Source organism: Lytechinus pictus, chromosome 6 (assembly GCF_037042905.1).
Source record: "Lytechinus pictus isolate F3 Inbred chromosome 6, Lp3.0, whole genome shotgun sequence".
Taxonomy (NCBI): Eukaryota; Metazoa; Echinodermata; class Echinoidea; order Temnopleuroida; family Toxopneustidae; genus Lytechinus; species Lytechinus pictus.
Window position 1 is genome coordinate 10,494,462 of NC_087250.1, and position 12,531 is coordinate 10,506,992.

A 12,531-nucleotide genomic window follows, 5' to 3' on the forward strand; every position below is an offset into this window, starting at 1 on the left:
CTTTTTTATGTATTCATAACTGAATGGCTGTAAACTTGAAAAAATATTATTCATTATTATCATTATTTATGTTTTATGTCCTGCGCTTTTCACCAAATGTCCCAAAGCGCTTACATCTTCAAAAATGTCAAATCAAGTATAAAATGAACTTTGCAATCTTAAGACTCTCGGACTGGAAAAAAGAAATGTATCAAGTCCCTTTGTCAAGGTCAAGTCCACCTAAGATTTTTTTTTTTTTGAATCAATAGAGAAAAAATCAGACAAGCGTAATGTTGAAAGTTCATAAAAATCAGATGAAAGGCAAAAGCGAAATTTTAAATGTCATAACTTTCTTATTTTTCATCTGATTTTTGATGCACAATTTAGTCACATGCAAATAGGAGAATCGATGACGTCCCTCACTCACTATTTTTTTTTAATTGTTGTCTGAATTATACAATATTTCATTTTTACAGATTTTACAATAAGAACCAACTTGACTGAACCATCAACATGTTAAACAATGGTAATTTCCACATGTTCAGGGAGAAATAAAATTTGGTTTCATAGATTATTTCATATTTCCAATAAAAGAAACAGTGAGTGAGTGATGTCATCGATTCCCTCATTTGCATATTGACTGGGAAGTGCATATCGTAACTTTTTTGTGAAATTAAGCGAAATTTAAATATGTCATAACTTTCTTATTTTACATCCGATTTCGATGAAATCGTCAGCGTAATTGTTAGTTTTTTCTCTTTTTATTCAAATCAATTTTTGTTGGGGTGGACTTGTCCCATAAATAAAAAGAGCGATGGTTACTATATCATATCACTGCATTGGATAATAAATAAATTTATTCATTAATCAGAATACATAATGCGGGGGCGGATAACTGTTTAGTGAGATAACACAATCGAATGATTATGATCATAAAAGTTACCGATTTTAAAAACCTCTTTCGATCTAATCAATGTAATATGATGTTCGTCTGATGTTTAAGATATTTCTTTCCAAAATAATAGGACCCACTCGTATAATAGCCCCCCCCCCCCTTCTTGACCGTCAGCTGAGCTCATTGGCATTGCATTGAGTGACAGTTGTGGAAACAAACAAAGCGAGTGCCACGCCCCCTCTTTCACCACGTGCATGCTTAACGCTTCTATAGCATATAATCGTTCGATGTTCTGCGCATGCGGTTTGGCACTCAGCTGATCGATGGTGCGTGTAAATGACAAGACCGTACCCGGACCCCACCACGACAGAAGCTCGATAATTTTACCACTTATGTGCTGGTCGCTACATCGTCCGACTATTACATGGGCCATTATTCGTCGGGAGCCTTTTGTTCTTTATGAATAAAATATCGGAATATTTTCCTCAAGATCAAACGTAAATCAGAGAGCTCTCAGTCGGCAGCCTCGCCTCGTGTCTCGTGAACCATTTCGACGAAAGTACTTCGACGTTAGAAAAGCCGGCTTAGCTTATTCGTGACATATCGTTCGATAGACGAGGCTCAAGTATAGCTGAGCTGTTTCCATTCTGCCTTATTTTTAGCATCAGACTCCTTCATCAACCTATTTTGAACTGGAAAACTGAAACTACAAAATGGCTTCGTGGTTAAGTGATCCCCTGGCAGCTTTGGAGAGCACGTTTGACGGTTCTTGGATCGACTGGTCGCTGTCTTCGTGGTATATCACTTTCATTTTCTCCGCCATTTATATCATGCTGATATACCCCCTACGAAAATGGATGGAACCACAAGAGCCAAAGAAACTCCGTGGACCGCTGGTCGCTTGGAATCTAATTATAGGGATGTTCAGCATTATTGGGACGGCGAGGGTTCTCCCAGATTTCCTCAAGAACCTCCGCAATGATGGATTTTATGCTAGTTTTTGCGAGAGCAATTACTTTTTGAAAGACCATGTAGGCATTTGGGGGTTCCTGTTCATATTATCGAAGATCCCCGAGCTAATTGATACCCTATTTATCATCTTACGCAAGCAGAAATTGATATTTCTGCATTGGTATCACCACGCTAGCACCCTCATTTTCGCCTGGCGAATGTACGCCACACGCAGTTCAGTCGCTTATTGGTTTTGCACTATGAACTATTTCGTCCACAGCCTCATGTACAGCTACTACGCGATCCGCGCTGCGGGTTTTCGAGTGAACAGAAAAATTGCAATGGTTATAACTTCGCTACAACTTCTGCAAATGTTCGTAGGAATTTATGCTGTGTTGTACGCAGTGCACCAAATAGCCAACGGCCACCGCTGCGATACGAAAACCCCAGAGCTGGTATTTGGAGTCGTCATTTACACAAGTTACATGATACTTTTCTCCAAGTTTTTCTACGATGCATACATCGGGTCACGGCGTGTACGGCCATCGCGCGATAGCGTAGCAGACGGCAAAAAGGTCGCCGAGGTCAATGCCAATGGATCGAACCATGACGTCATGAATGGAAAGGGAGATCACCTAATTTCAAATGGCAATGGACACATGCGGCTTAGAAGTACACAGACCCAACAATAATGAAACTGAATGTTTATATTGTTAAAAGTATAAAATTATAGTTATTTAAGGTATCAAGTACATTAAACAAAAAACAAAAAATGCTGGATGTTTTTAGTTTAAAGCAGGAAAGAAAGATTAATTGTGTCTTTGAATTCACCTTTTTTTTTGTGTTGGCCTTGTTTATTTTTGCTTGTTGATTCTTGGTCACAAAGGTTTAATGTTGAATCAATTCTAACTATTTACTACAGGTCTGTAAGACTTGAAAAGGAGAATAAAAATCCCAATTCGGCCCACTCAAAAGTCGTATTTCATGTGGATTTAAAAAATTGATATAATTGCACTTGTAACTTTGTCTTACATTTTTGCAAAGAATCAATGAGTGGTTGACTACCAAATTTCAAAATATCTTGAACAATATTTATTTCAGCTGCATGCTTGCACAAAGGTCTGGAAAATATTTTGATATTTAATAACACGCCAAGCCTCAATTCTCAAACATGTCAATTCCTATTTTTGCAAAATGGAACTTCGTTTTTGAGTTGCGTTTGTATTTTGAAAGCTAGAGCTAGAGTTGTCCTGAAAACTTGTGATTGTCAATGACAATATGTATTTACTAAGTGATGTGTGTGCAGTACACTGTAACTGCTGATTCCTTTCAAAGCGCACAATCTCTCTCACATAGGCCTACAACTTTTTTGGGGCAAATGCTGTTTAAAGGTCAAGTCTGCCAAAGAAACATTTCGATTTGAATAAATAGAGAAAAATCAAATTAGCATAACGCTGAAAATTTCATCAAAATTTGATGTAAAATAAGAAAGTTATGACATTTTAAAGTTTCGCTTTAATATTTTTCACAAAACAGTGATATGCACAACTCAGTGACATGCAAATGACACAGTTGATGATGTCCCTCACTATTTCTTTTGTTTTTATTGTTTGAATTTTACAATATTTCATTTTTTACAGATTTGACAATAAATGAAACTTGCCTGAACCATATAGTATTAAACAATGCTAATTCAACATGTTCAGGGTAGAATCATTGTTTCACTTGACAATGAGGAGAAAATTTGAATATTTCATATTTCAAATGATAAAATTCAAAAGAAAGTGGATGACGTCATAAAGTCTTCTCATTTGCATACCGACCAGGATGTGCATGTTATAGTGTTATGTGAAGTGAAATTAAGCGAAACTTTAAAATGTCATAACTTTCTTATTTTACGTCTGATTTGGATGAAATTTTCAGTGTTATGCTTGTTGGATTTTTATCTTTTTATTCAAGACAACTTTTTGTTTGGGATGGCCTTGTCCTTTAAGTATTCAAAGTCAAACTGCAAAATTATTGCTGGGAGGTACATTAAACAAGCAAACAATACTTGCTCTTCAAGGAGCCATTTGTCATTGTCAAATTGTTTTTTAGTAGGCCCCATTGTGCGTTATCACTGTTTGCATACATTGTCTTGGATATTTATTCAGAGATCTATACACACTGAAAATCTTGAACATTGCCATTACAGACATGCATATTTTTAATATCTGGCGAGTCAAGATGGGGAAGATTTTGCACAGAAAAGCAATGCTGTTTTTACACATGTATAGATCTGGAAAGTGTTCAATTCATCCAGGGGAGCGTTTCATGAAAGACGTTTTATCCGACAAGTCCTGTTTTATCCGACAGTTACTATAGTAACAATAGTAACAGTGCTTCTCAACCAATCAGAATCCAGGAAAGTTGTCAGATCTGACAACTTGTCGGACGAAAATATTGATGAAACGCCCCCCTGATCTGAACCAAGTGGCCTAGGCCCATATACCATACAAATATGATGTTTAATGTGTTTTTTATTAGTAATCAGAAGAGTTGCAGGTATTTGTCATATTCCACATGTTTCATCTTTATAATGTGTATTGTGTGTGAGTTCAAATGCTGTTTGATTATTTACCAAGGAAGATGATAATTATTATATATGTTCCTGTGCAAGTTTGTGCATTATTGGGGACATTATATTGTGCATGTTATAATTTGTGCTTATCAATAGCAAAGTTCATGCATGGAGGTTTGTGTTATATCCCTATGGCTTATGCTTATATGCTTACATGTAGGTGTAAACCTATTTCAAAGAAAGGGGGGGTCGGTTAGTGGGGGGGGGGGGGGTATATTTTGCATGAATCGATGCTACTCTGCATGGAACTATGTAGATGGAAACGGGCTCTGATTTATGAAGAATTCACTTTATCCAAACGTTTGGATAATATATCGACAGAATAAAATCTGTATGTTTGTTTAATGGTGTGTCTCCACTTCCACAAATGTTCAATCATGCGGAAAATATTGCCTACAATGTATGTTCATCAAAATATTCTCCATTTACATGTATTCTCCCGTGAGTCAATGTGTGTGTGTCCAACTATGTGATCATGCATTGACGCTGAAACACAGTTTGTACTGCTCTATTTCTGTACAATGTACATAAATCTAGCACAGTGTATGTATATGTATCTGTTTTTGTAATGACAAACTATGTGTGGGGCATTTCGCATTGTAATAATAGATGAATTGCAGTTTGCACTACATGTACTCGTGAGGGGAATGTATAATGTATCATGTATGTATTCATAGTAAAAAGACCTACTGAACTCAGATTGCATGTGCAATTATACTGGATGCATTGTTGCGTTTGATAATTATGGAGAAATAAATACTTTGAAGTAGGACGAATGAAGGAATGAAATGCGTAAATGTTACAGAGCTCTGGATGATGCCATGAAGCATTTACAATGTAGTAAGAAGGCATGGTTACATGTAGGACTTGGGAAAATAAATCACGCTATCAAGGATACTGTATAATACATATTCGGTTACTTGGAGTCCATGACACGATACAGATTTTTTTCATTATCATCTGCAAAACCTTGCAAAATGGCTCAAAATGTTCATTTGTGTGCATTTCCAATTCCATCATTATTAAATATAAAAAACACCCAAAAATAGTTGTGTGTGTGTTATTAGTCACGTTAAACCTTTTATTGTATCACTTGGACATGATGAAAATGAATGTTTTCATTTTTCTTTTTTAAGATGAAAGGAAACAAATTAAATTCTGTGTTTCAAAAACGAACAAACAGCCCATGTGCAGTGTGCACACAATGTCATGGAATTTCGCACATTTTCTTTCAGTAAAATTTTGTGATATTTAACATTGTTAAAGTGATTATATACAAATATTGGTGTAAGTATTTGTGCATATATTAGATATAGGTCACAAATATTGAAAGCTTTATTTTAATTCTTGTAGAAGTCACTTCCTCTGTTAGTATTTCTGTTAAAGTGTTATTTTTAATGCGCAAAAATGAGTCATGTATTTGAATATCTGGTACAGCATGCACTGTACCTAGTATAAGTTGCATATTTAAATGTATTCGTTTGAGTGTTGATTTCAATGCAAGCAAAATGAGGCTTATTTGAAAGAATAATGAAATCTAATGATTTTCATTTCTTTGTAAATATTTTTGCATTTTTATGTTAACAAAAGCTTGTGAATTACTGAATTGAACAATTGTGATTGTTTTAGGCGACTAATTCCATATTGTGAATAAAATTCACTTTAGTGACATCAATTTAATTCAAGTGTTTGTTCTTTTAAAATCATGGAGCTACATGTACTAACACATGGTTCTTTGGAAAGAAACAAAGCATTTACATGAACAGGTCAAATATCACTTCTGTCACAGGGTCTGACATTCGACCTCATGGGCGAGTTAGGGGATGGTCAAATGATGGATGAATGAATGGATGGATGGATGAATGAATGGATGGATGAATGAATGGATGGATGAATGGATGGATAGATGGATTAAATGGATGGATGAATGAATTGATGGATGGATAGCCCCCCTCCCTATGCCAGAATGAGGGAACATGAAGAAAAAAATGGGTTCCTGTTGGCCTACATAAGGACATACATTTTCATTCGAAGAAGTAAAAGAAAACCACTGGAGGTCGCGAGAAAGACTAAAAAATATTACGCCCCTCCCCAACTTTGATCCAAGGTTGTGTCTTTAAAAAAAGGTGCACTTTTGAAAAAAAAACAAAAAACAAACATTATAAGGGAAGGAGTTATGGGAAACTCGTAGACTAGCCTTGTCCAATATTGTAAAGAATGTATTGAAACTAGATTGCTCATCATCTATTATAATAGGCTTTCATGTTTCTGAGAGGAAAGTCATTAACTTTGATTTAAGGGATGGTCCGGGCTGAAAATATTGATAGTTATATAAATAGAGTAGAATTCACTGAGCAAATTGCCGAAAATTTCATCAAAATCGGATAACAAATAACAAAGTTATTGAATTTTAAAGTTTAGCAATATTTTGTGAAAACAGTCGTCATTAATATTATTTTGTATTTTATCATATTAAAATATAGGTTTATTCAATTTTTTTCCTCCAGGAACTAGAAAAATTGGATTGACAACTGATTTAGTGCATTAGATATTTATTGCTGCAACTTATTTCATTATAAGGGAGACATTTATTCACGCAAGTATATATGAAATAATGAAAAATTATATGATTTTATGTAACGTAAGAAAATGGAAAGTGGGGATGTGACATCATCATCCCACCTAATGAATATTCATGACGACTGTTTTCACAAAATATTGCCAAACTTTAAATTTCAATAACTTTATTATTTGTTATCCGATTTTGATGAAATTTTCGGCATGTTGCCCAGTGAATTCTACGCTATATATCAAGATACACATATTTTTAGCCCAGACCATCCCTTTAAAGCTTACGGGGTTGATGATGATATGAACGAGTAATAATGTATTTATGTTTGGCCTTGCTGAGTAAAATCTACTGGTTGTGGGATAGTAATATTGCATCAGTAAACAGGAGTTGCTGTACATAGCAATATAAATTTCCTGGTAGACTCAGTGGTAATGAGAGTATTATTAATATAAAAGTAAATGAAGTTATATGTATAAAAGTGAGCAGTGCTCGCCTTACATGCAAAGTTTTCGAACTTTTGCGGTGTCTTCTAGAAAATATGCTATCCATACTGATAGGCCTATACATAATAAAGCATTTCCCAAGCATTATCTGTTATTAAGAAGTCATTCAAAAGTATGTGTAGCACTGGCGGATCCAGGGGGGGGGGGGGGCACAACCGGGCCGTGCCCCCCCTTTGAGAGCCACAATCAAATTTACAATGTAAATAATATACCGCTTTTACCCAAGTGTGCCCCCCCCCCCTTTTGAAATTTTTTTTTTTTTTTTTTTTTTTTTTTGCTTGTCAAATTTTAATCGGAAAAATGTGCCTTCCCTTTTAGAAAATCCTGGATCTACCCCTGATTAGTAGCACCCCATTTAGGGCACTGTTGTACGGATGAGGCGGGAAGGGGGCAGGTTCAAACGAGTCACGACAAAGGGGGAAAAATGATAACGAAAATGAAAGAGAGAAAAAAAAAACAGACAGAACTTGAAAGAAAGAATATGGTGACATATGATATAATTTAATATTGGAATGTTATGACAAAAATCTATGACAAAATTTGATTGACAAATGATTTTACAGTGTCAACATATTCGCGCGCTTGCAAATTTTTTTAGGAATCCTCCCTATGCCATGTTGTACCTTTCAACATTTTTGGAAATTACGCCTCTGATTTAAAGCATCAAAACTGAAATATTTTTTCATCCGTTACAAACAAACACGTAGCATGTTTGTTTTGTTTCCTTCCATTTGTTAATTTCACCACTCAACAATATAAACATGGCCATACGCAGATTTTCCCTGCCAAGGGGGGGGGGGTGTAAGATGCGGAAAACTTTTTTGAAGAAACTCGAAAGCAAGGGAGCAAAGCTTTTCATGAGGACGCTTTTGTATTTTCTAATTTATAAGTGAAATTGATTAAGGAATTGTGCACTTATTTTTGTGACTTAAAAAAATGTCAGCTTTAAACATTTCTGGGGGTCAACTAGCCCTCCCCCCTGCTGCATACGGCCATGAGAATAAATAATGGTTAAAAAAAGTCACGCCAGCATTAGATGATCACTAACTTGTATAAAAGGTCAATGCGTCCGATAAAAATAGCACCATATGATTATAGTCGAGCCATATGTATGTCTGGATCTGACCATATCTCAGAGAACAAGCTGAAAGGACAAGTCCACCCCAACAAAAAGTTGGCATGAATGTAAAAAGAGAAAAATCAAACAAGCATAACACAGTGGCGTAACAGGCGGGGGGGGGGGGGGGAGCAGGGGGGCACTGCTGCCCCCCTGGCGGAGTTCACCGGATAAATGGGGGAAAAAACGGGAAAAAGAAAAAAGAATGGGAGAAAGAAAGAAAGGGAAGGGAAAAGGTGAGAAAAAAGAGGAAAGGGGAAAGGAAAGGGAAAGGGGAAAAGGAAAGGGAAAGGGGAAAAGGAAAGGGAAAAGAACACTAAGAAAAAATATAAAAAGGGAAAACGGGGAAAAGTAGTGAGGCGCGATAGCTCAGTCGGTAGAGAGGGTGTTTCGGATTCCGGTGACCCGGGTTCGATTCCCAAGTGGTGCGCTACCCGGGTGCGCTAGTGCCCTTTGGTAAGGCATTTATCCTCATTACCAGGTCCCTCGGAGAGGACATTAAGCCGTTGGTCCCCTGGTTGCTTGCTCACAGGCATTCGTGCTTTCTTAGCAGTCAGGTAAAACAACCTCGGTATAACAAAAGGAAAGAAAGAAGAACATGTGAGAAAGAACAATTCTCCCCGATATACTCCCCGAGTTTTGTGACACCCCTGGTATAATAATGATAATTATTATTTGATGATAATGATGATTATGATGACGTTGGTGATGATGATAATGATGATGCTGACGATGGTGATGATAATGGTGGTGCATGGTGATGATGACGTGGTTGAAGTGGTGGTGGGGTGATTGATAGTGACGAGTGTCGCAAAAGACTGTCATATCAGACCCTGGTGAGAAAGACTGCATACATGTATGGATCTTTTTTTCCAATAAAAGATTTTTGCAATGCTAAATTCATCCACAATATTGTGCAATAAATGGAATTTTGATTTATGGTGATCTATTCGAACGAAAGTTTATATAGGCACCTTAACCCCCCCCAAATGATAATACATCACCACCACCACCACCATCATCATCACCACCACCACCACCACCATCATCATCACCACCACCACCACCACCCTTCATCTTTACCACCACCACCACCACCATTATCATCACCATCATTATCACCAACGTCACCATCATCATCATCATAATCATCATCACCATCGTCATCGTAATCATCTTCACCATCATCACCACCACCACCACCCCCATTATGATCATCATCGTCGTCGTCATTATCATCATCACCACCACCGCCACCACCATCATCATCATCACTACAACTATTACCATCATCATCATCAACATCACCACCACCACCACCCCCACCACCACTAGCATCATCATCATCACCATCATCATCACAACCACAATCACCACTATCATCATCATCACCACCACCACCACCATCATCACCATCATCACCACCACCACCACCCCCACTATCATCATCATCATCATCGTCGTCGTCATCATCATCATCACCACGACCACCATTCCCATAATCACCATCATCTCCATAACCTGGAGATTGTGGCTCAGTGGTAGAGCGCCTGCCTCTTGAACAGAAGATCCTGGGTTTGCTCCCAGGCTGAATCATATACCAAAGACTTTTAAAGTGGGACCTTCTGCCTTCTTCTCAGGTACTTGACATTTTCAAATGGAGAAGTGTAATAATAACATTATGTTATGCAGGGCCCACTGGGAGAATAAGTGCTGAAGTTGCTTCCCTGGCTGAGTAAAAAAAGAAATATTACCACCACCACCACCATCCTCCTCACAATCACTCTCACAGTCATTACGATACTGACAAACCATCATATAATTGACAAATGAATTGAATGAACAAACAAAGACAGGTACATTATACAAATCTCGTTTAATCCATAGGTATTCGGCTATTTATTGCCATAAATACATACATGTAATATACAGCAATTATCATAATTCAGTACTAACAGAATATCTTCTGTCTTCTAATACAATAACATTTTTCTAGGGAAGCATCCTCTCTCACATGCATTTGGATTTCAATAAACACAAGCAGAAGTTTTGTGGGGAAATGGTTGTGAGAAAACATATTTTCAGGTTCCTTACACTGACAGCTATTACTTTTTGAAAGGAGCCCATTATAAAGTACAAACTTTGATTTTAGTGTACAGTCACCATAATTTCAACAACAAAAAAATACAAATCCCAAGGTATTTAATGATGGTCATAATCCTTTTGTAATGCATATATACTCACATACACTCATATTACAATCAATTATATGTTTCCCGTCATACATGTCAATTTTTATGATTTACAGTTTAAACTGTAGGTATATAAAGATGCAAAGCAGCAATTATTCTGTTTGTTCTTTCTGCTCATAGAAAAAAGGATGAAAATATTTAAGGCAATTAAATTCAAAATGCTACAACTATTAAACAAAAGCCCACATCAATTAAGTCTACTTATATTCCTTTTCTGAAATAGGTAAATGCTTTGTTTTACCATACTTTCTTGAAACTTCATTTTTTACATATTTGATAAAAACAAAAACATCATCAAACAGAATGAAAAAATAAAATTATTAGCAATCAAATTGCTTAAATACAATAAAAAAACATTCTTTTTTATTTTTGTCTCTGTTAAGTGGACATTTTTATCGACAAGGGCCAACATAACAACAGTGTCAAAGAAAGCAAAACTTCCACAACTTTTATGCTAAAGTCACACCAATGCAACCGACTCCAGTGCCCCCATTTCATAAAACTTGTCACAATAAACAAATTGTAATAACAGTTAAAAGCTACTGATATCCTTCAATCTCATTGGCTGATGAAAAATTTGTTATAGAAATTGTGCATTTGTTATTCTAACAAACAGGGACCCAGATCGATCAAAACTATTTTGTTATTTTGAATGGCGTATCATCGGTTGTATTGGAGTCGGTATCGTTGTTGTGACTGTATCGACATCTCTAATGTCCACTATCAATGCACTCTGTCTCTGTAATATATCTTTGATTTTCCTTTAATTTTCCATGCAACATATATAGTACTGATAAGGTATTTTAAGCATGATATATATACAATTGCAAGTAGAGTAGAACTATCCTCATACTCTTTTCATAGCAGAATCTTGTGTGTACTCTGTAGCACTTTTTATGCTCGAACTGTAGACCATTAAAAAAATATCAATTACATAATTAACTCCTTCTAATAATTAGTAATCATGATAATAATAATAATAAAAAAAAAATAAAATAATAATAATAAAAATGGTAATAATAATAATGATAAAAATTATAATGATAATAATAATGATGAATATAATAATAATAATAATTATAATGATACTAATGATGATAGTAATACTGATAATAAAAATAATAATGATAATAATAACAACAACAATAATAATAACAATCATAACAAAAATAATATTAATAATGATAATAAATATCACTAATACTACTACTGCTACCACTAATAACAATAACAAAAATATAATGCATGTTCATCTCTCAAGTATAATAACAATGATAGTCATTGACAATAAAATAAAATTATACATCAATCATAACAGAAAACAATGGATCACAAAAAATATATGTATATATAACACAAAACAATAAAAACCATGGGAAAATATAAATGTATGGTACAAATGGAAGTATAATATGTTTGAATTTAGCAGCCAATAAAAAAAAAGCAAAAGCACTTTTAGTGCAAAAAATAGATGAAATCCATTTCAACATACTTGTTTAAGATTCACATTTGTACTCACCACCCATACAAACAATATCATACAACAAGCAATGGGCATAAAATAAACTTTAAACTATAGAGAGTGTACAAAAATAATTAGTTTTATATATGTGCAAATTATAAGGAATAAAAAAAATAATTG

At 35.4% G+C, this 12,531-nt stretch overlaps 1 protein-coding gene across 1 annotated transcript; it reads left to right on the top strand.

Moving 5' to 3' along the window:
- The first annotated feature begins 1,216 nt into the window (after positions 1-1,216).
- LOC135154525 (very long chain fatty acid elongase 6-like) lies at positions 1,217-6,120 on the top strand. Its single transcript, XM_064100888.1, has one exon. It carries the CDS (start codon positions 1,588-1,590, stop codon positions 2,515-2,517), a length of 930 nt encoding a protein of 309 aa, XP_063956958.1. The 5' UTR covers positions 1,217-1,587; the 3' UTR covers positions 2,518-6,120.
- Positions 6,121-12,531: the final 6,411 nt, after the last annotated feature.

What these genes read in the sequence shown, in the direction of transcription:
- LOC135154525 (XM_064100888.1), top strand. Translation starts at nt 1,588, where the DNA reads ATGGCTTCGTGGTTAAGTGATCCCCTGGCAGCTTTGGAGAGCACGTTT.